Source organism: Pogoniulus pusillus, chromosome 8 (assembly GCF_015220805.1).
Source record: "Pogoniulus pusillus isolate bPogPus1 chromosome 8, bPogPus1.pri, whole genome shotgun sequence".
NCBI classification, from domain to species: Eukaryota; Metazoa; Chordata; class Aves; order Piciformes; family Lybiidae; genus Pogoniulus; species Pogoniulus pusillus.
The window spans coordinates 26,668,741-26,696,739 of NC_087271.1; the positions used below are offsets into that span (position 1 = coordinate 26,668,741).

The 27,999-nt window shown below is 55.4% G+C and overlaps 3 protein-coding genes across 8 annotated transcripts; all 3 read right to left on the reverse strand.

Annotated features, from left to right (window-relative positions):
• Positions 1 to 479: 479 nt before the first annotated feature.
• CDC20 (cell division cycle 20) lies at positions 480 to 6,206 on the reverse strand. Of its 2 annotated transcripts, none has more exons than XM_064147779.1 (11): positions 6,126 to 6,206; positions 5,492 to 5,694; positions 4,840 to 4,985; positions 3,678 to 3,774; positions 3,037 to 3,165; positions 2,507 to 2,703; positions 2,066 to 2,160; positions 1,541 to 1,772; positions 1,306 to 1,431; positions 1,029 to 1,146; positions 480 to 748 (listed from the first exon to the last, which is right to left on the reverse strand). In XM_064147779.1, the coding sequence occupies exons 1-11, from the start codon at positions 6,170 to 6,172 to the stop codon at positions 570 to 572; spliced, it is 1,569 nt and encodes a 522-aa protein (XP_064003849.1). In that variant the 5' UTR covers positions 6,173 to 6,206; the 3' UTR covers positions 480 to 569. The 2 variants fall into 2 exon arrangements, with proteins under 2 accessions (XP_064003849.1, XP_064003850.1); XM_064147780.1 differs by lacking the exon at positions 6,126 to 6,206 and adding an exon at positions 6,021 to 6,044.
• A 189-nt stretch (positions 6,207 to 6,395) lies between these two features.
• Positions 6,396 to 12,133, reverse strand: MPL (MPL proto-oncogene, thrombopoietin receptor). 5 transcript variants are annotated; one of them, XM_064147788.1, is made up of 12 exons: positions 11,893 to 12,133; positions 9,711 to 9,846; positions 9,220 to 9,392; positions 8,735 to 9,000; positions 8,503 to 8,659; positions 8,199 to 8,328; positions 7,731 to 7,903; positions 7,479 to 7,621; positions 7,181 to 7,340; positions 6,916 to 7,003; positions 6,705 to 6,792; positions 6,396 to 6,602 (listed from the first exon to the last, which is right to left on the reverse strand). In XM_064147788.1, the coding sequence occupies exons 1-12, from the start codon at positions 11,993 to 11,995 to the stop codon at positions 6,417 to 6,419; spliced, it is 1,803 nt and encodes a 600-aa protein (XP_064003858.1). In that variant the 5' UTR covers positions 11,996 to 12,133; the 3' UTR covers positions 6,396 to 6,416. The 5 variants fall into 5 exon arrangements, with proteins under 5 accessions (XP_064003858.1, XP_064003857.1, XP_064003855.1 ...); XM_064147787.1 differs by lacking the exons at positions 9,711 to 9,846; positions 11,893 to 12,133 and having other exon boundaries at positions 6,396 to 6,792; positions 8,199 to 8,659; positions 9,220 to 9,585; XM_064147785.1 differs by lacking the exons at positions 9,711 to 9,846; positions 11,893 to 12,133 and having other exon boundaries at positions 6,396 to 6,792; positions 8,735 to 9,585.
• An 820-nt stretch (positions 12,134 to 12,953) lies between these two features.
• Positions 12,954 to 27,734, reverse strand: TIE1 (tyrosine kinase with immunoglobulin like and EGF like domains 1). The gene is made up of 23 exons (XM_064147794.1): positions 27,214 to 27,734; positions 26,443 to 26,730; positions 22,456 to 22,566; positions 22,192 to 22,347; positions 21,957 to 22,088; positions 21,525 to 21,665; positions 21,028 to 21,156; positions 20,535 to 20,680; positions 20,236 to 20,380; positions 19,838 to 19,996; positions 19,507 to 19,644; positions 19,087 to 19,377; positions 17,769 to 18,059; positions 17,111 to 17,304; positions 16,679 to 16,889; positions 16,415 to 16,525; positions 16,115 to 16,305; positions 15,874 to 15,987; positions 15,640 to 15,710; positions 15,368 to 15,408; positions 15,148 to 15,244; positions 14,791 to 14,890; positions 12,954 to 14,526 (listed from the first exon to the last, which is right to left on the reverse strand). Exons 1-23 carry the CDS (start codon positions 27,257 to 27,259, stop codon positions 14,455 to 14,457), a joined length of 3,375 nt encoding a protein of 1,124 aa, XP_064003864.1. The 5' UTR covers positions 27,260 to 27,734; the 3' UTR covers positions 12,954 to 14,454.
• Positions 27,735 to 27,999: the final 265 nt, after the last annotated feature.

Sequence of the window (27,999 nt, forward strand, 5' to 3'; positions counted from 1 at the left end):
CTGACAGTTACCTGTAGAGGTACAGCAACACCCACTTGGCTAAGAGGCAGGACAGAGCAGAAGCTGAGGTTACAAACAGTGCTTTCAGTTGAGCCTTGCTCTGTTACCCCAGCTAGCACCAAAGCAGGACACAGCCAGTAGGAGCCAGTTCAGAGCTGAGACATTTCTCCAAGCACTGCTTCAGGGGTGGAGCCCTAGAAAGTGTTGGTTTTGCGATTCAGTAGGGCAGGGAAGGCTCCTGGAATACAGCCTCCCTGTGGAGGAACTGCTGTACTTCCGATCACTTCTGATGTGGCAGGGGATAGATCTGCTTTAGCCAAGGGACAAGAAAAGTACAGCATCTTTCAGAGCTTATGGTAGGGCAAAGTTACAGGCAGCCTGAACCTAAGAAAAGGTGCTCCACCACTTGCCCACATACATAACTTAGGGAAGAGGGCCCTGGTGCTGTGAGGCATGGCTTTTTTTAACAGAGTCTGGAATAAAAAGTAAAGTTAGAGTTTATTAACACTTAAAATACTGTACAGTGTGTAAGCCAAATTTCCCCACCACCCTACAACAGCCCTGCGCACTCAGCGGATGCTCTGGTGAATGATGCTGCTTTTGGCACTGTTTGCCTTCTCTTTCTCCTTCTTCTTTATGGGGTCCATCTCAAAACAGCACCAGAGACGCACTGTTTCATCAGCAGCTGCTGAGGCCACCGTTGCACCATCGGGGCTCATGGTCAGGTTCAAGACTCTGTCAGTGTGACCTGAGAAGCAGAGATGTAGTCAAGGCTAGGCTGGTTCTACCCCAGTAGTCACATTTACTCCCACATGCCCTGTGATTGCACAGTTCTCTACACCATGCTATGGCAGCATGAACTCACCCTAAGCATACACTGGAAGCAATAGTTTCTGCTGCATTCCCCAGTAGTACCCCCTCCCAGCAGCATTTCCCTGAACATTCTGCATCAGTGATGCTTGCTGCTAGACCACTAAAGACTGCATCTGCCTTCAGCAGCCCTTCCTATGCCAAAGGGCCCAGCCTACCTCGCAGCTCAGTGACTTTGGTCATTGTTGGATACTTCCATAAAACCAGCTGATTCTGTGCAAAGCCATGGCCTGAAATTAATTCCTTGTAGTTTGTTGACCACAGGATAGAACAGACCTAGGAAGAGGCAGTAACGCAGGTAAGACAAGCTGCTTGTGCTGATGCTCATCACCCCAGAGATCAGCATGCTTCCCTCCCTTCCTATGCCTCTGGGCCCCAGGAGGCAACAGCTTTCCATGCATGCCTTGCCACAGGGTGTTTATCTTCATGTCTTACCTGGGAATGGGCGTCAACAGCACTGAGACAGGTGCCAGAACACACATTCCAGATGCGGATATGTCTGTCACTGGTCCCACCTCCAGTGGCTAGAACATTCAGTTGCCAAGGACACCACGCCACAGCCTGAGACAAAAAGGGTTAATTCTAAGACATACAAGAGGCAACCTGTGCACAGCCAAGTACTGCACTTCTGCCTTGCACATATATGTGCCCATGGCAGCCCTGCACTCACCTTGACAGCACCCTGATGCTGAGTGAAGGTCTGTACAGGAGTAAAGTCTCTACTGTCCCCCTGGATGCATGGCCAGATGTTCACTAGGTTGTCATTGCCACCACTGGCCAGGTAGCGGCCATCTAGAGACCACTTGAGTCCACACACTTCCTGTGTGTGGCCAGCAAGTGTGGCCACATGATGCTCAGCCACTCTGACATCATGGTGATGAATGTGGCCAGTCCGTGCCCCGCTGGCAAGAGAAAGTTTGTAGAGTCAGGCTGATGTTTTCACTGAAATGTGGTTTTGTGCCATTGCAAGACTGTTGCACCTGCCCCTGGGTTTCAACCAGTATTACCAGCATTACTGCCCTGTTGAGAGGAGCTCTTCACAACCTCAGCACAAAGAGCATGAGAAGACAGGCTGCCTCCCTGCAGTCCCAACAGAACTTATCTCTGCCAAAACTAACCTGCACTGTTCAGATCCAGAATCAAAACCTGCAACATCTGGACATTGCCCTTCACCCACATCCACCCACTGGTTTACCTGGAGAGGATGTAGCTGTTCCAGCTGAGGGACCCCACACGGGAAGAATGGCTGGTCATATTTCGGAGACGCTTCTGCTGCTGGACGTCCCATACCTAGACAGGCAGAGCAAGAAATTCTCCAGAGGATGAGGAGACCCAATCCTATTGCTTTTCCCTAGGAACCTCACTTGCACAGCCTCTCAACCATCTAAGTATGGGAGCTGGGATAATTCGTATCTCTTGCTTAATGAACACAAGGTAAATCCAGGTCCCAGGAATTCCAAAACCAAGTTCTGCCTTGCATGTTGCAGTTGGTCACTGGCAGTAGACATTTCCACCCTGCCCCAGTCAAAGTAGGTCAGGATGCATTGCACTTTTCTGGTGCTAGCTAAGCTTTTGCCCCAAGGCCCCACAGCTCCTGGAATCCCTAGACAACACCTCTACTTTCATTCCCACTGACCTGGACCTCAGCATTACTTGTGCCAACAGCAAGGTAGTTTCCCTCTTTAATCCACGACACAGAGGAAACATAATCATCTGGATGCTCCATCTGCAGCAGCTGGATTATCTCTCCAGAAGTGTGATTCCACAGATAGACAGAGTTGTCCAGAGCCACCGCCAGGAAGTTCCGAGAGCTCCAGTCAGTGAGATTCAGATCTGCAATTTGGAAGAGAAATGTGGGTCATGTTGTCCTTACCTGGAGAGCCCTGCCTTTCACCACTGCCTATGTCAGATCTTCCACTTGCACACGTACAGGTAAGGGCCAGCCTTCTGAGTGTCACCATGCCCAGCTAGTGCAACTACGCAGCCCCGATTCAAGTCACCCAACACAGCACTTTGGACTACTGTTCCTTAAGGCTACACAGGAGTGCTCCAGAAGTGGTTTGTGCCAGCACAGGTGTGTAAGATACTGAAACAGTTCAGTTACACTGCCCTAGGACAACACAGAATGACCTTGGTGCCCAACACTCAACATTGCAGCCTACTTACAATAGTCATTGCGGATATCTGGTGCATCCAGGATCCGGTCTGGCATGGAAGAAATATATCTGCCACGCTTCCTGCTGGATCCAGGTGTTGTTTTCTGACTGTAGAGAACTTTCAGTTTATTCTGATAGCCTGTATGCAAAGGAACAGGTTTGTTACCCAAGTTACTATTTCCACCCAGCTGAGCACTGCTAACTCAACTACAACACCCTTCCAGTGTAAATGGAGTCCTGCAATGCACCCAGAAGAGCACAGTGTGCTAACATCACTGTCAGTATGAACTGCTGAACTAAGGCGAGCTGAGATTCTCCAATTCACAAGAACAAATTAAACTGATATTATGCTTAGTGACAGCTAAGTGACCAAGTGCACAGCTGAGTTTGAAGCTTTTGCAGCCCTCAGGAAAGCTTTCTGACTGCAGTGAAAGTGAACAACTGGCAGTTATTTCAACTTCTGTAAATGAAGTTGTAGCTGTTAGGCAGCCTCTCAGCCTCAGGAAGCCTAAGGAGGAAGCTCCTGTATATAGGAGCTCAAAGAAGCAGCCAGCTGATGTTTCTCATGCCCAGACACAGGGCCTCTGTGTTGCTTTTCCTCTGCCCAGATCTCTCTAGCCAGGTCAACTCACACAAACTATGTTATCATACCTTCTGGAGCATTTTTTGGCTTTCCACTGAGACGGAGGATCTTTGCCTCTTCTATATCAAAGCCATTTAGATTCACTGCCCAGGCTTTCTGTTGCTCCTAAGGAGAAAAAACACCCTCAGTGAGATGCATTTGAAATACAATGCACCTAAAACTGCAGCTGGCAGAGCACATACCTAAGTCCGCCTTCTAGAATGATGGGAAGTTTAGCATCTCATTGCCAGTGGGGAAAGCTACAGCCACAAGGAGCCAAGTGTTTTATAATCCCACTTCAGGGCACGGTTTACACATTCCAGAATCAATCCCTGTGTAGGCATCCTAGAATAGCTTCCACCAGCAGTTTCAGTCTGCACAGCATCATGGCTCTGTCTTAGCAGCCTACTGTATTTGAAAGTCCATTTTTGATACCAGAAGCAGCACAGGTTAGAGCAAGTGAAGCAGAGGAGTAAGGCTATGTGCTTTTGCCTGGGTCTAGGGAAACAGCCCAGCAGAGCAACCAGGCTCAGGCTCTTGTGTAGCAGCTGTGTACCTGCTCTCTCTACAGCCTCTACAGCGCCCAACTCACTCCAGGCTCCTGAAGCCCAGAGCTAGATGCAGTGATGGCTGAGGCTGTCCACCCCACGTGCCTGCTTGATAGAACTTAGTTTGCTTTTCTTACAGAACTACACAGAATCACAGAATCTCAGAATGTCAGGGGATGGAAGGGACCTCAAGAAATAATCTAGTCCAACCCCCCTGCCAGGTGCAGGATCAACTATACCATCACACAGGAACATGTCCAGGCAAGTTCCAGCCTGTTCCAGTGTTTTGTCACCCTCACAGTGAAGAAATTCCTCCTCCTGTTAAAATGAAACTTCCTATGCTTCAGCTTCCACCCATTGCCCCTTGTCCTGTCATCAGGCATCACTGAGCAGAGCCTGGCTCCATCCTCTTAGCATTCACCCTTTACATATTTGTAAACATTGATGAGGTCACCTCTCAGTCTGCTCCAAGCTAAAGAGCCCCATCTCCCTCAGTCTCTCCTCATAAGAGAGATGTTCCATTCCCTTAATCATCTTTGTGGCTCTGTGCTGAACTCTCTCAAGCAGTTTCTATTTAAGGCCAGGAAGGACTAAGTGTTTAGTAGCGATCATTGCAGTAATTGCAACTCAGCAACATGCTCACCTTTTTGGTGGGTGACTCCTCAACATGATCATTCTCTTTGGTTAGAAGGAAATTAGCCATCTCCATCTGCATAGTGCTGCGGTTGGGAATGTAGCGATCCTCCCCAGCCTTTGTTGGGGTGTTCTGGATTTTGGATCCAGATTTACCTGCATTCACATGCAAAGTTATTGAACAGGCTGCACTAGAGTTTTCAAGACACAGCAACACAGCACTCTCTCACATCACACCTACCAGAAAAGTTTCAGACAAGCAGGATGCAGACGGCTTATACCATCCAGTCACAACTAGCCCATACAGAACAGGGTCTGTAGAATGGCACTAAGATCTGATTAGGGACTACTAGGAGACAACTCCTTAGGCCCAGTGCAGCAATTCCAGAGTTCACCAAAACACCGTTACAGTGTGTTGTCTCAACACACAGCTGTGCAAAGCTCACCTGGGGGGATCAGCCATTCAGAGCCCTCGTGCTGAGCTCTGCCCACCTCAGGCTGGAGGCCAGGAAGTGAGCGGCTCTTAGGAGCCAGGCAGTGTAGCCTACCTCCTGCTGCTGATCCAGCTGGCTAGGACAACCCGGCACGGATCCAGAGCCCCGCAGCCAAACACGCAGGCAACGCTACCCCACCCAACCGACGCCGCGGCTGGCGACGCTCACCGGGTGTCCTGGATGGCGTCTTGCTGGAGCTGTGGGAGCGATTAGCGGGCTTCATAGGCGACAAGAGGGTAGAGGGGCTGGGCCCGGGAACGCCGCTCTCCTTGGCCTTGCGCTGCCACCGCGCGGGGGACGCGTTCGGGATCGGCGTGTCCAGCTTCAGCAGCCCGTACAGGTCCGCCTCGAACACGAAATGGGCCATGGCTCTGCGGGCAACTGGCGTCAGCGGGGCCCCGCGCAGCGATACCAGCCAGGCTGCAGCCCTGCTCCGCCTGGCCCCCATCCGGCCGCACTCAGGGCTCTCTCCCTCACGGCGCATCCCCCCTTCCCAGTCTCTCTCCACCACGGAGCATCTTCCTACCCAGGCCGCTCTCCAACACAGGACACCCGTGCACCTAGGCCGCACTCCACAGCCCTCTCCCCCACAGGGCGCCCCTCCACCCGGGCCGCTTTCCCACTTGAGCGCTGCCCCCCACCCAGGCCGCTCCCCAAAGACCTCTCCACCATAAGATAATCGCTCCGGAGACTGTACCTAAAAGCCCCCTTCTCCATCAGACTCTCTCATCCCCGGCTGCTGCTCACCCTGCCCGCCCACCCTCCCCATCCCAGGCCAAGTCTCCAGCCACGACCCCCTCACCTTCGCCCAGCAGCCGAAAGCTGCCCGGCCCTGCTCCGCGGCAGCATTTCAAACCGCAGCGTGCGCCTCGCATTGGCTGCTTCGAACCCAACGGCCGGGCGCGCCGTGCCACTGGCTGCGCCGCCGGGCGGGCGGGGCTGCAGCCGCCGGGACGCTACGGGTGCCGGGAGCGGCTGCGTGGCGGGGAGCGGGCCCCGCGGCAGGGCCGGAGGGGTAGGCGGGGGGCTGGTTTCGGGGCGCCGCGAAAGAAAGCGGAAGGTGGCAGCCGGGTTGGTGCATGAGTGGTTTATGTCAGGGCGGCCCGCGCGGCTCCCAGCCGCTCATGAGCAGATAGGACTGGTTGGCAATGTCGGTGCTGGGCATGCGGCCGGCAGCCTGCTCCGGCGGCGCGTCCGCCTCCGGCTGCGGGCCAGGCAGCACCTCCAGCAGGCAGGGCAGGACGGCTTCCTCCGACGGCTGCTTGTAGAACGCATTGGCCTGGACACACACACACAAAGGGGTGCGGTAGGCGCTGCCTTTCGAGCTGCCCCCAGGGGAGCCAGTCGCCAAGGAGCGCTGCCTCTGCTCCGGCCCCCTCACCTGGCCGTGTTTGCTGCTTTCATGGAGGAAGCTGCCGAGTGCGCGGTGCAAGTCGGGGACAGGGGGCCAAAGCTTCTGCTTCACGTTGCTGAGTGCGGGGAAGGGAGCATCGAAAGCAAATCCCAACCCTGAAGTACTCTGAGTCTCCTGGGCAGGGTGCCTGGGCATGATGCTGGACCCTCCACCCACCTGCCCCACTTACATCCCTTACCTGTAGAGGGAGGGAAAAGTGCACCGCAGCCCCAGGAGCACTCCTGTGAAGAGCAGCGGCACCACTGTAACGCTGGGGATGATCCAGCCTGTATGGGAGGAGGAAGGCTGTGCCTGTGGCCCTCTCCAGACCCATCTCTACTGAGCGCTTCACAGTCCTGTCACCCTCTGCTTGGACCAATCCGTTCTGTTTCCAGTGCTCATTCTCCAGCCCTCAGCCATGTGGCTTCGCTGGCTGCAGCCTCCACTCCTGCCCAGCTCCTTACCTGCATCAGCCACGGCATCAACCACAACAGGTTTGGACCAAGCACTCCAGCTTCCCTGGTACCATGGCCCACTGGGCTGGGCCCGCACCTGGGCATGGTAGCGGGCACCTGGCCGTAGGTCCAGGACTTCTTTCCTGGCTGCCCGTGGGACCTGCAGTACCTGTGGAGCAGAGGCAAACTGGAGGTCGCAGCTGCAGTGGGTGGCTGAGAGGCAGTGCTGCGGCACAGCTCCCTCCTATCTCACCCTGTATGGGCTGTGTGGGCAGGGCTGCTCAGGGGAGTCCTGGCCATGTCTTACCTTCCACTCATGGCTGTTCTCCACGGCATAGCGGACCTGGTAGTCCAGCTGCTCTGCCAGTTCCTCCAGGGGTGGCAGCCACTGCAGGCTCAACTGGCCTTGTGACACTGTTGCCTGCATGAGCTGTGGGGCATCGGTGAGCACTGTTGGGAATGGTGATGTGTCTGGGCCATGGAATGCAGTATGGAATGCTACATCCCCACCACCTGGGCGTGGGCATAGTCAGGGGGTCCACGTGGCACTGGGACTCACCAGCCTGGTGCAGCCAGAAGGGTTCCTTGAAGTAGCTGAGTGTGGGTGGTGCGTGGGGCTGGGTGACATTCACCAGGATAGAGATGGCACTGCCAGCCCTGGGCTGGAAGGTGCAGGCATGGGTGCCCTGTGTCCCCACACTCACTTCCTCACAAAGCTGCCATGCATCTTCCCTGAATGAGGAGTGGGGAGCCAGTCAGTTCCATTAGGGTGGCCCCACTCCCCTTGCTTCTGCCAGCTCTGCCACCTTGGCCGCACAGGTTTGCTCCTCCTGCACTTGCCTAACCTGACACCACTGCTGCCCCTAGTTGGAGGGGCAGCGTGGCCAGGAGTGTGAGGCTGATGCTGGCAGGGCAGGGCACAGAGCCAGGTGGCACAGAGTGGAATGCAGGACATGGAATGGGACTAGCAGTTCCTGGTGTGTGCTGCCCCTCTGCCTGAGCACCATGTTCCCAGCACGCCCCTTACCTTGTGCTGGCCTCACTTGAAGGTGGCCGGTAGAAGAGCTGGTGGGAGTCGTGGGGCTCTGTGGGGTCCCAGCTCCACTCGCAGCGCACATGCTGCAGGTCAGGGGTGCTGCAGCACAGGCCGATGTCTCCTGGGCAGGTGAGAGCCAGGGCAGGGACGAAGTTGCTTCCCCCTGGGCTCACGAGACCCAGGTGCCACACCTTGTCTACTCCAGGACCCCCCTGCCTCCATCCCTCATAGCCCCAGGTGTGGGTGCCTCCCCACTGTGCCTGCCAGCACCCTGGTCGTGGGATTGGCTGCTCACCAGAGGAACGGGGTGTCTCTGCAGCCACTGTCTGCGACCAGGGCCCCCAGGCGCCGTCCATGGAGGTGCCATCAGGCTTGCTGCGCACCTGGATGTGGTACCTCACTCCTGGATGCAGGTCCCGGAGGACCACCCAGGTGTCAGCCTGGACCAGCCTCTGCAGAAGAAGGGCTAGGCAGGAGTGACTGTGGCCTCCCAAGTCCCCCTAATCATCTCTGGCCTCTCAAGGTACCTGCCCGGCTCCTCGGGAGGCTGCAGCTGCCCTGTGTGTGGGTGGATGGATGCTAATGGCTGTCTGGCTGTAGGGGTCCCCAAGGTGCTGCCCACTGAGGTCCATTGCAGTGCTGCAGGGTGTCTCTGGGAAGCTGGCAGGGCAGCACTGCACCTCGTAGAGGAAGAAGTTCAGGTAGTCAGCGAGCGGTGGCCTCCATGATACGAAGAGTTGCCCCACAGCCCCAGCCCAATGGGCTGTGATGTTTGTCGGGGGGTCAATGAGACCTGTGGATTTTGTACCAGGGTGTTTGTCCTCCTGGGGCAGCTCCTGTCTGAGCACCCTCTTATCCTGCTGGGAGACACTTGACAGTCTTCCCAGGGCTGCCTCTGTGCCCATCTTGCAGGGCATGGGTGCTGCCAGTCCCCACAGTGCAGAGAAAGGCACAAGACTCTGCTCTTGGAACTGCCCTGTCACAGGGCTGTTGCCTGGTGGGAGCGACTCACCCACCACATCCACACTGAGCTCCCGCTGGTACTTGGTCTTGTTGGTGGTGGCATCCAGGACACGGAGGTGGAGCTGGGTGAAGAGCCGCACATCCTGGCTGGGGAATACGCAGGCGTGCCGGGTCCTGCCGGCCTCGCGCCAGCTGGAGACCGTGCACGCTGTGGGTGCATCTCTGAGGGATGGAGAGCAGCGTCCTGCAGCACCCTGTGCCTCCTGCCTGCGGTCAGACTGGAGGAGAGGGCACCTGTGGCACCTCAGGACCTTCCCTGTGGCCCCATCTACTGCAGGGTACCATCCCCATGGGACTGACAGACGGCCCAGATCCCAGCTCTCCTGCATGTTGTGCAGTGTCTGCTGGGTATCTGCCATGGGTTCTCCACCATCTCGCAGCTGAGAGCCACTGGGATGGCACAAAGAGCGGCAATACCTCGACCCTGCTGCTGTCTGTGTGGGTAGACAGAGGCTAGGCTGTGTCCCTGCCACTTCCTACCTGCTGTACCAGTAGTAGAAGCGGCACATCCTGTTCACTGCCTCCTCTTCCTCCTCATCCCAGAAGCAGGTGAGGTCCTCAAAAGAGCGGGAGAAGCAGAGGATGTCCTCAGGCACCCCTGCCAGCAGTGCAGCATCTGGGAGGAGTGTGGGCATGAAGGAGTTACTGGACAAAAAACTGTTTCCATCTCACCTGCAACCCCATTCCCACTGGCCAAATCTACCCCGAGGCAGGTCTGTGCAGGCGCCTGCGGCAGCATGGACATGGCTGTGGACATGGACATTGCAGGTGCCCTCCACCAGCTTAACATGGTGGGGAGGAGCATTCTGCTCATGCTGGCTGCTGACTTGCACCAGGATCCCAGCTGGTGGCATGTCTCCCCACCAACCAACCCCACCACTCCCCCCCTTCCTCAGCATTTGGGGTCCTTTGGGACAAACAAACATCCTGAAATAGCCCTGTGGTCAGATGGAGGCTCAGGGCTCGGCGATCGAGGGGAAGCACCCCTGCCCTGCTCATGCAGGAAGGTGCACGGAAGTGAGATAAGGAGGAGCAGTGCTCTGGGGAGAGGGAAAGAGCCTCAGGGTTGGTGTGGGGATGTGTTGTGATCCCAGGGACTGCCTGGGGAGCTGTGGGTTTTTCTACCCCACTCAGCCAGCTTGACTGGCACATGGGTACCTGTCCCTGTTGCTGGGGAAAAAGGGACAAGCCTAAGATGCAGGTGTGTGAAGCATAGGGCTGGCTGCCCCCAGCATTGCTCCAACACTCCCTTCTTCCCCACTGCTTCTGCCCTGGCACCTGCTCCAGCCCTACTCTTCCTCATCTTCCTGCAGGGATGTGCATTCTTCCCCAGGTGTTGCCCCAGTTGCAGGACCCCAGAAGCCCACTGCTAGTACCTGGCCCTACTTCATGTGCTGAGCACATCCTGCTACCTCACTCTGTGCTGCTAGGTTAGCCCACCCTGGCTGAAAGATAAGAGACGGTCCTGAAACAGCTTTGCCACCTTCCCAGTTACCCTCTGCTTTACCTGTCCCTTCTCTTGCCCTGTGCCCTCAGCCATGTTCCTCCTTTCTTGGCCCTGTGTTGCCTTCCTCCTCCAGGCCATGTCCCCTTCCCACAGCTTCCCCACCTGCTCTTCCCTTTTTGCACTACATTGTCTCCACAGCAGGCTTCATGCTGGCAACATGACCTTTCCCAGCTCCCATCACCAGAGGATTGGGTGGACAGGTCCCAGCAGTGCAATGGCACAGAGACCCATAACATCAGTAGGAGGCTGCACTGTTCCTGTGGGCTACCAGAGCATCTCTGCTGGGTGCAGGCTGTTTCCTAGAAAGAGGAGTCACACAGCTCTGCAGCCCACATCAGCCATGCTTGGACAGCATTCTGTCAAACTAGTGATGGATTTAAGGCACAGTTATATAGAAGCTGTGGGCAGAGGATGAGCCCAACTTCAATCTTCCTCTCACTGCCACTACAACAGTGACTCAAACTGTGCTCCTTTGCCTGCCATGGGCAGAGACCTGGATGGGGCTGGAGAGACAAGCAGGAGATCAACAGAACTTTGTTCAGTTAATGCTTTTTATGGTCTTACAGGAAGTGTTAAAAATGCTGAAGAGGGCCTCAAGGAAAGTGTAGACAGGCCTGAAATGGAAGAAAACTGACTGGGAAGCAGCTCTGGCCAGGCACAGCAAACCAGGCTAGGAAGAGCTACCAGCTGAGCTGAGGTTGCTTGGTGGGGCAGTAAGATCACAGCAAGGCTGGTGTGGGAGCACTGGCAGTACTGCCACGTTCCCCATGGCATAGAGGTGTGCCATCAGATGCTACCTTAAATTTTGCTCAGATCATTGACACTGTAACTTCAAGAACTTTGGATGAGCAGAGTGTCCCTCTGCTACCTGGCAGGACTAGGAGCCTCAGGCTGCCATTCTGAAAGGGTGCCTGGGGGCTGCTAGATCCTACCTGCAGAAAGCAGGGATGTCCATTTGTTCTGGGCACCACGGGGTATCCCATGGATGAGAAGGGTGCTCCATCACCCACCCTCAGCACCCCTTGCACACCCTCCTGGAGTGTCCCTTCCCCAGCTTTGCAGAGTTTGGTTGCTGAGGGGTGCTTACTGGCTATTCCTAGTGTGCCAGCTCCTCTAGTCCATACTGTGTGAGAGAAAATGGCCCCAGAGACCTACCTTGGGATGTCACTGGCTCGGGGGCTGATGGCAGGCTGCAGAGGCTGAACAAAGTGGCAGGGAGCAGCGAGAGCAGCCAGCCCCAGTGCGGGCAGGCTCCCATCTGCAACCCGTGTGCCAGGGCTGTGTGCCGTGCTTGGGCTCTTCTGTGCACCCGGGGCTGGGAGTTGCTGCAGCTCCTCCAGACAATACCTTTATCTGGGAAGTGGTGGCTGTGCAGCTCAGGAAGCCTGACTGGAGGCTCCCCCCACCCCACTGCCAGCACTTCCCTGTGCCCAAAACCACCATGCTGTGGCCCCTCCACCACCAGCCGCAGTGCCAAGAGAGACTGCTCCTATCAGATAGGCACCACGTCCTGCTCTTGTGGCTACCAGCACGCCAGGAGGTTGGGGTAGGAAGAAAAACAACTCCACAGAAACCAGAGAGGCCCCTTTTTGGGGCAAGGCAGGCTGTTGGGGGCTGCAGGCATAGCGGGGAATGGGATATGGGGTGGCTGCTCTGGCTCCATCCCAGTCCATGCTGCCTGTCAGTGGTGTGCACTGGGTCTGCTCTGCATGACTGTGCTGGCAGGAGAGCTGCAAGCACAGGGAGCATTGGCAGCATCTACAAAGATGCTAGTGGTCCTGGTGCAAGAGCAGGACCATCATTTTGAGGTCTTGCAGGCATGCTCATGAGACTGACCTGAGGTTGCCAATCTACCATTGCCACTTGGCATGGGTGGTCAGAGGGGTGTCCTACCTTGCCTGTGTGCAGCACCATGGCATAGCCTAGGGAGCACCAGTCAGGATGTGAGGGACCACTAGCACATGCATCCCCACTGCTCTGCAGCTGGGGACAGCACAAAAGGTACTGATAAGAGGTGGGAACAGCCAGTGTTAGTTTGTCAGTCAAATTTTGTCAACCCAGTTCCACTTTTTTCTCGATCTGGCTTCTGGGCTTTGCTGTCAGGGAGGCAAAAACCAGAAAGCCCTTGGTTTGGACAGGGCTGATGATGCTGCCTCAGATGCCATTCCCACCTGGCAGTGGAGGAGGTGCACAGGTAATGGCACACATCAGGCTGCTTCCAAGAGCCAGAGCCTATCACCATTTTATTGGTAACTTCAGTGATGGGTTAGAGAGACTGCCTACTAAGGTCTGCAGCTGACACCAGAGAGCACTGGAGCCCAGAATAGGAAATCAAAATTGTACTGACAAGGTTGAAACACTCTCTGGAGATAAAAGACTCTTGTCCAGAAGGGCAAATGCAAATGTCTCTGCCTTTGATTAAGATACTGGGCTTGAGCAGCCTCCCTTGTTTCCCACAGGCTATGCAGGCAGCTGGATAGCATGCCTAGGGCTTAGCAAGCTGAAGCCAACAGAGAAAAAGCCCATCCACTGTCAATTTAACAATCAGCAGAAGTGCAGGGTGAGAGACTACAGTCTTGGACAGGAGCTCCCACGGGAGGGCCAGCGCAGAGCCCAGGAGATGTTTGACAGAAGCCAGCATATGAGAAAGAATCCTGGCAGCAGCACACCTTCAAGCAGGCTGGTTTAACACCACGGTCCTTATTTGAGATGTGGGAAGTTACCTGGCAGCTTGGCACAGTGCTGGGCAGGCATTGTCTGGCCAGGGTGCAAAGCATGCAGAGCTGCACAACCCCACAGGAACCATCTGCAGGAGCAAGACTACCCCTGTGAAAAGCATCCAACTGAGAGGAAGCTGCAAGAACAGTTTTCAAGCATGCTAGCAGAGGTGCACAGGAAGGACTGTTCTCCATTTTCCTTGGGGACAGGACAAAGTCTTAGATTTCAAGGAGTGACAATCTCATGTGGATACTAAGAAAACCCATCTCCATGCTGTGATGAGACTTGGGGCTTGTCTTGGGGCACAGGGGAATCCTTGATGATTATCAGAGCATCCCCATCACAGACAGGATCCCAAGGAGTGCCCATCACATCAACAGCCCATCAGAGCCCTGCATCCTGTTCCCCAGTGTTGTCAGGACAGAGCTGGATCCCCACCTCCCTAGAGCTGGACTCGGCTGCCTGTTGCAGACGTTTATTGTCTGTAAGGCAGAGCTGACATCTCTGAAGGCTACCGCAGAGCTGGAGGCAGTGTGAAGCCAACACTGCACCTCGTCCCTTCACGCCCAATGAGATGGCCCTGTCCCACGTCAACAGTGATGCTCACAGCCTCATTGGCACCAGGTCAGGCACAGAATGGGCTGAGATCTTCAGGGCAGGTAGCTGCTGAGTTGCTTCTTCCTCTTTCACCCCAAAAGTTTAGGTATTTGTGTCCATGGGTGCAGGTTGCAGCACCATTTCTTGCCTGCTTTGCTGTAAACACCGTGCTGCTATTTGTCCTTGGAGGCCATCACAACATGTCTCTCAATAGTGTGGGCCTGTGTTGGTAGCTGCTGGCATACCAGTGTGGCCAGCACATGCTGAATGAGCAGCTGGGGAAGGGGTGGCACAGTCCTGCTGTAATGAAGGTGGTCTTGAGAAGGGGCAGTCCCTTATCTCCACAGCTTTATCCTAGCAGGCTGGGGATAGTGTTGCCCAGTACATGGCGCCAGCACAGCCTCATGCCTCCTCAGCAGTGGCATCAATCCCTGCATAGGTGAAGTTCTCGAACAGCGCCATGTTCACATAGGCCTGTGGGGGAAGCTCAGTCAGGAGCCAGTTCTGACAATGTCCCCATCTACTTCCCATCCCTGCAGACACACTCTGCTGTGTCCTGAGGGGAAGCAGTGGTGCTCAACACACCCAAAAAGTGATGCTGTGTGACCCCACACATGGTGGGGTCACACAGGTTCTGCTGCTGGATGTTGTGCCCACTTTGAGCCCACAGAATGCTCCAGCATTCAGACAAGCTCTGTGCAGTATGGACATTCCTGCCACTGAGCTGTCACCACTCACCTTCCTGGCCTCCAGCATGCGGATGAGCTGCATGGAGATCTGGGCAAAGGGTGGGCGCTCGTAGGGACGGTCACGCCAGCACTGCCGCATCAGCTCGTACCTGTGGGCAGAGAGCCAGCAGTGACTCAGTGTGCACAAGCTGAGAGAGGGCAGAAAGCTCTTTGTGGGAGATGAGGGGAGCAGGTTGGAAATTAAAGACAGGAAGGAGGCTTGGGGTGTGGGACCCCAGCTCATCCCTTGACCACAGTGCAGAAAGGAGCCAGGCAGGAGCTACAGCAAGTTGGTGGGAGCCCCGTGGGGCAGTGAGGTCAGGGACATGTGGGTGCCACCATTAGCTGGGACCTTCTGCCTACTTACACCTCATCGTCACAGTTGCGAGGCTTCTCCATGCGGTAGCCCTGGGGCAGCTTCTCATAGAGCTCAGCACATGTCATCCCACAGTACGGAGTCCCTCCTGCAGCCAGAGACACACAGCTGGCTGCAGTGAGGGTGGTCCTTGGGGTGTCCCCTGTGGGGCTGCAGGAGGACCAGACCTGCAACGATCTGATTTGAGGCAGGGGACACAAAAGAGTCTTACCTAAGCTGACAATCTCCCAGAGCAGGACACCGAAAGACCACCTGAAAGGTAAGGAGACGAGGTTGTGATGGAGTCCCCAGCCATGCCCTGCTGATGAGTGGAGTAGGCAGCTGGTTCTTGGGCATAGCCAACAGCTCCCCAGGGAGATGTATGAGTAGCACCTCCTGCCCTTGCAGCACCCAGAGCAAATCTTCACCACACTGACCACTCTAGATGGGCGAAGGCAGCTGCTGTTATGCCCCAGCCCTGGTACCCCTGCCTGCAGGACTCACACATCACTCTTGGTGGTGTACACGCTGTAGTTCAGGGACTCGATGGCCATCCATCGGACTGGCAAGCGGCCCTGGGCAAACAGAGAACCAGCGTCAGAGAAGGGGGAGCGCCCCACAAAGAAGGGCTGCTGTGACCTAGCTGGGCTCGGCATGGTGAGTCACTTCCACTGGAAGTAGAGGTCCTGCCCACTGAATTGGTGCAGGCCCCCTGGAAATGCTTTGCTCCTGCCTCACCATCGTCTTCTTCACATAGACCTCCTCTCCTCTGGAGAGGCCGAAGTCAGCGATCTTGGAGGCCAGGTTTTCTCCCACCAGGATATTCCTGGCTGCCAGGTCTCTGTGAATGAACTGAAAGGGGTCAGTGGTCACCATGAGCCACACACTCTCTCCTTCTAGCCCTAGGAGTCTGATGTCCTTATGGGGAGTCACCAGGCCCCCGGGGCTGAGTGGTCTGAGGAGCTTGCTGGAGATGTACCTGCTTTTCACTCAGATATTGCATCCCCTTGGCCACATCTGAAGCAAACTGGAGGAGCTGTTGGGAGGTGAGAGTGGAGGCAGTGCCATGCTCCTTGGCAAAGGCTGGGTCTGTCTCCAAGACTCGGCTTTTGCGGAGGAAGTCAAGGAGATTTCCATAGGGAGCATACTCAATGGCAATGTACAGATAGCCTGGGGACAGGAGGAGGTTGGGCTCATGGGTCTCTCCCCAGCAAAGAAGAATACCCAGGTGGACAGGAGCCTTGGGGCTGGGGAGAGTGGAGAGGGCAACAGTCCTCACCCTTGTTCTCACAGGCACCCAGCAAGTTGATGATGTTGGGATGGTGGCCCAGTTTGCACAGGACCTCAAGCTCCCCAGCAAAGTCTCGATGGTCATTCTCTGAAGCAAATTCTGGAAGCAATGAAGGATGGATACCTCAGCCCTACAACAAGGGCCCTTCCTCCGCTCCTCTGACAATAGCTCCTGCCCCATCTCAGTTCCAGGCATGTCCTAGGATGAAGCTACATCCCCCAATTCACCCTGCTCCTTTTCTCCCATGCCCACCTTTCAACATCTTGATGGCTGCATTCATTTTCAGGCCATCCTTTTTGATCATGGCCCTGATGACCTGCCCAAAGTTGCCTTCCCCAATCATATCTTCAAACTTGATGTCTTCCCACTCCAGGATTGGGTAGCTGAGGGGCTCAGGCTGGGGCTTTGGCCGGCGTGTCAAGGTCAGAGTTCCTGAGTTGAACTGCAAGATGGTCTCTTCCCCCTGGCAGACAGGAGTGGGTGAGGTTAGAGGCACCGGGCACCCCTCTGCCTATGCGGCAGTCCCGTCAGGGCAGGCATAGCGGGCAAGGGTGGGCTCCGCACCCTCTCTGAGTGGAAGCGAGGTCTGGCTGTGTCCGGACTGGAGGCTATGGAGCGTGACCTGGATCGGGCTGGGATGTGGGGAGCTGGGGACACAGTCCTGCTGGGGCAGGTGGCACTCACCGAGCCAGACTGGTATGTAAAGGTGCGGCGCCGGTGGAAAAAATTCTTCTTGATGAGGAAAAGAGCCAGGAGGGCAAAAAGGATGGTGAGGCAGGTGACAGACACAGAGCCAACGATGGCCAACAGCAGCTGTTGGTCTATTCCGGCCTGCTCAGTGCTCTGGCTGCCCAGGCTGGGTGGCACGCTCAGTGCTCCTGCCAAAAAGAGACATGGAAAGCCAATGAATGGTTCAGAGATGAACCCTTCCCAGGCTGCATATGTGGCCAAGCACCAAGACAGCAGCCCTCTTCCAGCACCTTGGGATGCCATGAAAACACCACAACCACATCCTGATCTCCTCGTGTCATGGCAACACACATGTCACAGCCCAGACCCTGCCACCAAACCCACTGGTCTCTGGACCTCCAGCCAGCTCCAGGTCCAGCCACCAACTCTTCCTGTGCTGGCTTTGCTCTGCTTTTGTAGACCCTTGTGCACCATGTCACCATCTGGCAAGGCAGAGCCACTCCATGGATACCATGTTCTGACCATGTCACCCCTTCCCCACCAGGACTAGGCAAAGCAGAACTGAAGACACCAAGTGCTTTGTTGACTCAGGTGCTAAGCCCAAGCTCCAGCAGAGCTAATGGACCCCAGCCTGCTGGGATATGCCTCTCACCGTCCCCCAGGGTCTTGGCTTTCACAGGCTGGCTCCATTCCCCTGGAACATGGGAGTTGGCACGGACACGAAACTGGTAACTGGTGCTGGCATTGAGGCCACCGACAATCTTGGTGGTCTCAGCGCCGCTGTCAGTGTCAATCCACTGGGGCTCACTGGTGCCTCCCACCTGCTGCAGCTCCACGATGTACTTGGTGATGCCCCCATTGGGGTACTCAGGAACCTGCCACGAAAGCCTGACAGCAGTGTCGGACACTGACTCTGCTGAGAGCAGCCGTGGTGAGGAGGGCCCTGGGACAAGCAGAGGAGAGTGTCAGCCCCAAGATGAGGCTCTGGGTGCTGCAGAGCCTGAATGCTGCTGTAGAGACGAGACCCTGCAGATAGTGATGACAACTAAAGCTGTGCCAACTTTGAGGGACCTCCAGAAACCCTGGGTTCTGCACAGAGGCAGTACAGGAGAAGGTGGAGGTGCTTCACAGGTACAACAGTGAAGCAGGTCTGTACCTCCAACTTCTTCTAAGCTTCAGGGACTGTCAAGCTAGGCGTCTGTGTATTGACTAAGCCTTTAGATATTTTCTTCAAGTCTCCCTCATAGATTGAGACTTGAAAAAAGCTTCTCATCACCTCCTCTGAGCCTTCCCCAGCCTGCACACATTCCTATCCCCAAATCAAACAAAGCTCCCAGAGGAGCTGTGTGGAGAAAACCTCACATCCTCCAAGCCTGATGCTCACCAGCCCTCCCAACATGTAGCAGCTGGCACTGAGCCTCACCAAAGGCCTTGTGCAGTCCCTCCTCCTTGGCTGACAGAAAGTTTGGTCAGGCTGATACTCCACCTCCCCACAGTATCCCACCCATGTGCATGTACGTATCTGCCCATAGGAGGGACTGAAGGTCTTCCCAAACTCTAGCGGCCAGCCAGCAAAATTTCCAGGCAGTAAGGTTAAAGTGAATTAAAGGGAAATTATTTTTGGATACAAAGCCTAATTATATCAAGAAACTTGTTGCCATGGAATGTTGTGAAGGCTGCAAATATAGACAGGTCCATCAGGGTTTTGGCAAGGCTGCAGAAGACAGATCAGCTTGCAAGCATCATTCATGATGGCCTGAATGACCTGTTCAGTTTAGGACATGTCTCAGCTGCCTGGTGCTGGAGGCTGTGGGGTCTAGTGGGAAAAGGAGGACCTATTTTTGCCAGGCAGCTGTTTATCAGAGATGGGATACAACAGAAGCTGGATCTGGGGATGCTCACTGTTACAGTTATAACTGATTTATCATTGTGATTCACTGTAATAACTCACTCTGTTCCAGTAGACCCACCTTTACTGTTGATCATGACTTTGTAGAGGTCAGAGGGAGGCCCCAGGCTGGTGCAGTGGTACACCAGCACCTCTAGTCCGTATTCCTTGTTGAACTCCAGATCCCCAATGCGGGCAGAAAGCACTGAGATGGAGGTGATGTTTTTCTCACACACCAGCCGCCTTGCAGAGTCAAAGAGGTGCACAATGAACCCATGGGCTGGCTCATGGTTACTTGACAATTTCCAGTTGACGTGAAGTGTGTTCTTCTCCTCTATGGACCAACCTTCGATCACAGGCTTGACTGTGGGCTCTGTAAATAAAGAGGCAGCAAAACCTCACGGCACATCAGCCCTGAGGCTTTGCAGATCCTGCACTGTGAAAAGTTAAGAGTAAGGTCACTCTTAGGGGCAGAGCAACAGTGAGGGAGATGAAGGCTTACCAAGGCACTCAGTCACCATGACGGCCTCTGGACCTTTGCTGCCCTCCCCACCATCCCCAGGCCGTGTCAGCTGCACCTTGACGATGTAGGCAGTCACAGGCCGGAGATTCATGAGGGTGATGTTCTCGCTGTTGTCAACTGTTGGCCAAGAGGATATGTCAAAACCACGCCCATGACTCACAATCTGCCCTGTGACTGGCATCCTCCTCAACGTCACCATGGGGCACCTGAGATGCACACTTCTGCCCACCCCAGAACCCCACTGGCTCAGGAAGCTGTCCCTTCCTGCCCAGGTCTTACCTGTGCTTTCCACACCATGGCAGACACATACCCACAATAGATGACCAGGCTGAGGTGTCATCCTTGGGCTTGTAGAGTAGTTTGATAGAGGTGATGGGTCCATCGCCAGAGAAGCAGTCCACAGGTGACACCACAAGCTGGCGGCTCTGCTTGGCCAGCAGCCGGGGGGCGCTCAGAGGCACTGGTGGCACTTAGGGAAGGAGAAGGGAATGACCCAGGGGGACTGGGAGCAATAAGGAGCAGAGCGTGGGTACATTTTCCACCTCTTGGCTCCTTCCAGCTTTGTCAGAGAAGTCTTTGTTGCCACCTAAACCTGTCTGCTGACACTGGCACTCAATGGGTGGTGCAAGGGATTTGCCACTGGCACACTGTGCTGTCAGCCTCCCCTATCAACCCTAGCTCCTGCTCATGCCACCACCCTTTTCTCACCTCTGACGTTGACCTTGACTTTCCGACTGTCCTGGCCCCCAGTGGTGGAAACTCGGCACTCCCAGAGCCCTGTGTCCGCCTTTGTCAGGTGTCGCACCTGAAACTCGCATGTGATCTGCCCTGGCTCAATGATGGCTTTGATGAGCTGTGGGCACAGAAGGTGCCATCAGGTGCCTGGCCCAGCCCTCCAGCTCCTGACACTGGCCTAAAGCTGCCTGGCAGCCCACTGAGGAGATGGATGCTTTTGAGGCAGCTGGCAACACGGGGATGGTGGTAGGGTGAGGGCACAGGAGAGGTACCTTGAGCACAGTGCCATCAGCCTTGCGCAGCTCCACGCTGTCACTGGCAGGCAGTGGGTTGCCGGTGGCCACACAGCTGACAATGGGCTCTGAGCCCAGGTTGAACTCCAGCTCTGAGGCCAGTTGGATGATCTGTGGGAACCGGTCTGGTACACAGAAATTGGCATCAGAACTGATCCTATGTTCCCCAGGCACAAGATCCTTTCATGGCCCCAGCTGCATCCAAACCCTGGTGCCAGCAGTCCTGTGCTAGTTGCTGTGGTCCAGCCCCTATTCCCACCCCACAGGCCAGGTTCAATGCTCTTGGCACACCTAATTCCAGATTAGATGCTCTCCTTGCAGCATCCTGGTTTCCATAGGGTTGGGGGCTATTTCTGCAGGCAAGAGGGGCTGCTGAGCCAGCTGGTGAGGCTGGTAGCCAATGGCTCCCTCAGCCACCGGTGAGGAAGGTGCTGGAGCTCTTCTGAGGGCTGCAGCCCTGCGCCAGCCTCACCTGACTTCTCACAGTGCTGCCCGTGCCACCCTGCTGGGCAGACACAGCCGCTGAAGCGGTTACAGCTGCCCCCGTTTTGGCAGGCACACTCCAAGGCGCAGTCAGGACCGTAGTATCCCGCGGGACAGGCTGTAGGAAGAGAAGAGCTCGCCGTTACATCCAGCTGTGGTGCAGGATGACAGCAGGGGAACTGGGCAGCTAAGAGCTCGCCGTTACATCCAGCTGTGGTGCAGGACGACAGGAGGGGAACTGGGCAGCTAAGAGCTCGCCGTTACATCCAGCTGTGGTGCAGGCCGACAGCAGGGGAACTGGGCAGCTAAGAGCTCGCCGTTACAGCCAGCCGTGGTGCAGGACGACAGCAGGGGAACTGGGCGGCTGGTGCCGGCAGCAGCACAGCCCAGGCTGGGAGAGGTTAGCACCCGTGGTGCTGCTGCTGGCGAGCAGACCTGCCCTCTGGAGGGAGCTGGATGAGCTGATGGGTGCCCATGTTCCCGTACCTTGACTGCAGCGGGAGCCACTCCAGCCTGAGGCGCAGGAGCAGCCGTAGGGGTCCGGCAGACAGAAGCTCAGTCCCCTGCAGCCCTGGGCTCTCTGGCATGTCTCCTGGCAGTTGCGGCCAAACTGCCCTTCCCGGCAGGCTGGAAAAGCAAGCGTGGTCTGCCTTTACCTGCCATGCACCTATGCACGCTGCTCGTGCGTGGCATAGTGTTGGCATGGGTGTCCTGAACCCTGTATCACACCACCCTGGGCAGGCGTGGGACCTGTGTCCTGCTGAGATGGCTGGGCTAGCCCTGCTCCAGAAACAGGACACACTGCAGGTGGAGAGCCACTGGGATGCATATGGAGTTTATGGCCATGGTGCCCAGGACATGGGCCCCCCATGCAGGCGCTAGGCATAGCTCCCCCTTGCTGGGCAGCCTGACACCTACCTCGCTCACAGCGGGTGCCCATGAACCCAGGGGGGCAGACACATTCGCCGACATGGTCGTGACAGATGCCACCATTCAGACAGTCAGGACAATCTTTCTCACAGGATGGTCCCCATTTTTTTGCAGGGCAGGCTGTTGAGAGAGTAGAGGGGGCAGAGGGTGGCACCAAGCCAAAGAGCAGCTACAAAGGACATTTGCTTGTCCCCAAATCCCAGGGAGTCAGAGCCCCTCTCACCTCTCACGATCAGACGGTAGAAGGCACTCCACAGGGGACTGTCCCCCATGAACGTGGCGCTGTAGACACCATTTTCACTCACGCTGACATTGGGGAGTGTCAAGGTGACGAGGTTGCCCTGCACCTCTCCTCGGTCTGTGGTCTGGTAGTAGGTGCCTGCAAGAGGGCAAATGGTGACTCAGGGCCCTCCTGCACCCCTGGGGCTGGTGCCAGGCACCAGCTGTGAGCAGCCCCATCCTTGTGCCTGCTCTCAGGCCCACTTGCCGTTTCTTTTCCACATAACGTCTGTCTCCTTCCTTTTGATGACTTTGGCAGAGAAGGTGACCGGTTCAGCGACATTCACAGACTTTGTGGCCTTCACTGGGAAGAGATGGGCTGTGGAGGGGGAGGAGCAGGATGAGTGATGGTTGCCCCCAGGGCACTCACACCCAAGAGCAGTGCTGGCACCCTCAGACCATCTGTCCCAAAGCACTGCCCTTGTGCAGCCCAGCACCCACTGTATATTTCTGCTGGGACATCACAACATGCCTCTCCACCCACCTTGCGTGGGAGCTGAGACCACCCTGAACCTCTGCAGGGGCAGGCCATCCCTTCCTGACCCCTCCAGCTGATTCCCCAGGTGCTGGGGCATGCAGCAGCAGTGAGTTCTCAAGCCATGCATGTGAGTCAGCCAGAGCCCAGCTTTGAACACAAACAGGGCTATAAATACATTCCAGCCTGGGAAATCAAGCCCTAGGCGTGCCATAGCAGGACAAAAGAGGGCACAGGATCTTGCCAGCACACCAGCTTGCACACACTAAAACAGCTACCCCAGGCTGGAGCTAAGGCACATTCAACTGGGTGAGGCCAGGGGCCAGGAGGAAACGGCACATGCTGCAGACACCCTGGGCAGGGCACTGCAGGTCACACAGCTCAGTCATTCTGCAGAATCACCTCCCCACCCATGTCTCTAGTTGAGGTCTTTCTACCACGGACTTTGGAGTCCTTTATGAAGGGCACACAGATGTGGCTCTCACTGTCTCACTCTGTTCCACTCCATCTCACTCAACAGAGAGTCCAACACATCCCCTGAGGATCCTGAAATTCTGCACTTTGCCTTTACCTACACTGAACTTTACCTGTCACTCCATCACTGCTCAGCGGCATCTGCAGCCTCTCACAGAGTTCATCCATACTCTTGTCTCTGGACAGCTCAGGGACAGCAGATGGCATAGCTGCTTGTTCAAGGGCTGGTAACCAGCACAGGTCGCTGCAGACCCAGCCACCACGCTAGTGGGGACTCCCCCGTGTGACAAGAACCACAAATTAACTCCTATTTTTGCTCCCTCTCTTTTAGTCAGTTACTTATCCACGCAAAGACATCTCCTGTCACCCTCTGGGTGCAGAGCTTCCCCCAAAGAGCCTTTGAAAGGGAATTTTCCCAATTTTCTCCAGGAACCTGAGCAAACAATGTCAAGTGGGTCACAGAATCACAGAATATTAAGGTCTGGAAGTGACCTTGAAAGATCCTCTAGTTCAACCTCCCTGCCAGAACAAAATCACCTATAGCAGATCACACTGGATCACATGTGGGCAGGTCACCCAGACCATCCTCACTGCTGCCACCCAGGAGATCCTCCCACTGCAAATCCACAGAATCACAGAAACATTCACGTTGGAAAAGACCCTTGGGATCACCAAGTCCAACCAATATCCTTACTCTACTAAGTTCACCCTCAAACCACATCCTCAAGCATGGGTGTCCAAGTGACTTTTAAACACATCCAGGGTCGATGCCTCAACTATCTCCCTGGACAGCCCATTCCAATGCCTGACCACTCTTGCTGTGAAAAAAATGTTGCTAATATCCAGTCTAAATGTACCCAGTCACAGTTTGAGGCCATTCCCTCTTGGTCTATCACTAATTACCTGTGAGAAGAGACCAGTACCAACCTCTCCACAACGTCCTTTCAGGGAGCTGTAGACAGTGATGAGGTCTCCCCTCAGCCTCCTCTTTTTCAAACTATACAGCCCCGTCTCCTTCAGTCACTCTTCATAAGATTTATTGGAATGAGCTGCCCAGGGAGGTGGTGGAGTCACCATTCCTGGAGGTGTTCAAGAGGAGTCTGGATGAGGCACTCAGTGCCATGGTCTAGTTGACTGGATAGGGCTGGGGATAGGTTGGACTGTATGATCTTGGAGGTCTCTTCCAGCCTGGTTGATTCTATGGTTCTATGACTCTATTCTCCAGGTCCTTCATGCTGCCTCCTTCTCAAGGACCACAGAAGTACAAATTATGCTCCACAGCATGGTTTCTACTCATTTGCACCATTTCAGTCTGGGTTTACAGGCCTGTGACTCCTTATCCAGAAAGCTTTTAGGAAAGGCTGGTATTCCAGCAGCAGCCCTGCAGGCACATACCCATCTCACAGCAAGCTCAGCCTGGCAGCACTGTGCTGCTCTGTTTGGCCATTTAATCACCTGTCCTCTGCTATCTGCACTGGCATTTTAGATCCCACAGAAAGCCTTACTGTGCACATGGATGCAAAATGAGAAGGATTTTGGTTTTCTGCAAATTCCTCCCCCCCTAAAAAACATCTTCCTCCTCTGACTATTGTAAAAAAAGTAGTTTATTGCCAGATTTAAACCCTTCTGAATTGCTCCCCAGGATCTCTTTGCTGTGATTAAATTTGGTTTTACAGCAAAACTTCCAAAGTTTATCTTCCTTCTTCTGTTCATCTTTGTGTGTGGCCTTTTGAGAACTTCTAGCTTTCCTCTAACAGCATTTCTCACCTGCTGTTTCATCACCTTTGCCTGCCTCGGTGCACTTGTGGACTTAACAAGCCTTCCCTGTGGGTTTTGCACACAGCCTTTCCTTTCCCTGCAAAGATGTAATTTTCTTGCTTATTTTCCCCCATTTTTTTAACTTGTCCTTCTCTGAATTTAAACAGAGCTTGTTCAACACTTAGGAAAAAGCCAATTTTTTGTCCTTTATGATTCCCACAGAGGCTTGGACCCAGACACTGAGTGCTACTTTGGCCTGACTGTGTCGAACAAGGGCAGGAGGATCGGCTGGAAGCCTCCTCTCGATGGGACAGTCTGCCAGACTGACGGAGTCCCAGAGCCATCACCTACCTCCATGACTAACATACAAGAACATCTGAGGGTTCAGAGTCCCCTCTGTGCTCTTCACACCCTCCTCCCACCCCACTGGCCATGCCCCCCATGCTGTCTTCCAGTGCCTTTGCCTTCCTCTCTTGGCACCTTTCTGCCACTCTTCTTACCCAGACCAGCCAGCACTGTTTCCAGTAGGACTGCTGCTATTTTTGGGTTGAGCTTCCTGATGAGGACACAAGCTGGTCCCTACTCCTTGAGCAATGCTTGGAGCACACCAACACACCAACAGCCTCTGTTCCCCGGTTTGGAGAGACTAGAGCTGCTTGCTAAAGCTGTGTTTTAAACACATACAGGGAAATTTGCATCCCCTCACCTCATTCTCAGACAAAGCTCAGCTGTTTTAGCCAAAACTTTCTGAAAAGAGTTAGAAAGTATCCTGAGGAAAACATCTATCACAGAAAATTCCAGTCCTAATAGTTTTGCAGTCTTAAGGAAAAATGGAGCAGGTCAGGGTGGGTGGTGTGGCAGAGTGCTATCTTGGGTCATGTCCTTGCTGCTAGCCAGCCTTGAGAGGCCCTTTCAGCTTTTATGGCCCAAAATGGGAGTGGGACACAAGAGTCCAGCACTATCTTTGGCTACCACACATGGGAGTGCTGCCTGGCAATAATCCAGTGCCAAAGTGGTGACATGCTGCTGTGCCAAGGCTCTTACCAACCTCCCAGGGAGGCTGTCAGAGATACACACGAGCACTACCACCTCCCTGGGAGCCTGTGGCATGAGTCTGGCACAGCTCCAGTGGGCTGCCCCCAACCCTGGTTAATGATTTTCAGGCACCACCATACCCTCCAAAAGCACCTGATTTCCTCTTGGACCTTGCCCTGCCCCACAGCACCATTCTTAGCCCAGCTGGCTGCCTATGCTGCTGCCCATTGCCTGCTGCATGCCTCCTTGGGGCTTAGTCATGGTCTTACAATTGAACACCCTCCCCACCTCAACCTCACTGGTGCTGGCAGACCCCAAACCTAGCTTGTAGGTCACTACTGCCCCCCCACCTTACCAATTTGCACCACAATTGCAAAGCACAGGGTCGGTATCTCCCATGTGGATTCAGCTGGCAGGTGAGGAGCTGCCCACTACCCCCCCCCCACCACTCACCATTGTGGCTGTTGTGCACATAGACCACCTGGGCCTGCTCAGTTGGGGTGCGCCCCAGACAGTAGAGGATTCCCACCAGGTCGGCCATGGAGAAGCCCCTGGCCTGGACATGGTTGCTGCGGTTGCGGTAGTTCTGGAAGCCAGTCTTGGGGTGCGTCATCACGATCTTGTTCTCCCGCTCGATCTGCAGGTAGCTCACATCGCGCTCCCCCATCACACAGGACAGGAAGAAGTTGGAGTGGGACAGGCTCTGCACGTTGGCAATCAGGGTGATGTCTAGGATGGCCCCTGGGGTGGGGAAGCACAAGGGGATGTCTCAGCTGGACAGAGGTAGAGCTGTCCCAGCCCAAATTCAGGGTCAAAAACTGTCACCTAGATTCCACCCCCATTCCCGGACATTTTTGCCGCCTGCAGCTCAGTAGGCACAATAGAGTCAGTTGTAGACTTAGGAGGATGGCATGGCAGACATTCCTGATCTCCCTTTAGAGATCCCCACGGGGTTAGCTCCCCACCAAGAGCCAAGAATGCAGCAGGGCTGGACTTTCGGGGTCCCTCTCCTCCCACAGACTGCCAGTATCCCATACCCCTGCTGGGGACAGGCAGGTAGGGAAGGGCACTGATGGCCTCTGAGGTCTTCAAATGGCGGATCACAAAGGGATGTTTCCTCTCTCCAAACCCTGCTCCGATGGCGCCACTGAGCTCACAGCCATCTCACTCCACCAAACCTCCCGCAGAGGCTCCCCCTGGGGCAGAGGGAAAGGGGGGATTTACCTGCCAGCTGTGCGAGGAGAAGCAGAAGATAAGCCTGGAGTCCCATATCCGTGGAGTGTGTCCTGAATCTGGCAGAGATTAGAAAATTCCTGGCATGCCTCAGCCACAGGTTTCAGAGCTGGAGGCTGCAGCTGCCTAGGAGCTCCATGTGAGCGGCACCTCAGGACTCCTGCTCCCTGCCTATGAGCCCCATCTCGCCTCTGTCCTGCTGCTTGATGTCCAGGGCAGCTGAGACCATATCCTCTGGTGCATTGCCTAGGCACAGAGAGGAGAATAACTCTGTCTCTGATTGCTCGGTGGCCACCCAGTTGCTCAGGAATGGGGCTTGGTGGCAAAGAGGCCACTGAGGTTCCCTGCCCGGTGGCAGCTCTCCTAGGGAGCAGGCGCCCACCCCTCCAGGGCTAGGGCCGTGTGTTCAGGGCTTCTTGAGCCATGATGGAGCCCCAGTCTGGCTGAGAAGTGTCCCAACCTCGCTCCTCTCCTGCCGTGCAGAGGGTCTCATGCCCCAGCCCGCATGGCCGGCAGCATCCCCATCGCTTCAGTGCAGCCGTGTGGCTGATGGCTGTGGGAAGGGCTTTCTGGAGCAGGGAAAGGAAAGGGGCCAAGGGGCCGTGGCTGGTAGTGGCGGCGGCGGAGCCAAATCCTGTTTCCCATGCGACTGTTTCCTGCTCTCCACCCATTGTTTGGAGACGGCCCTGACTCCAGGAGCTGGCTGGAGCTGCCCTGTGTAAGCTCTTCCCTGGCAAGCAGCATGCGGCAATGCTGAGGCTGCACACACCTTGTGAC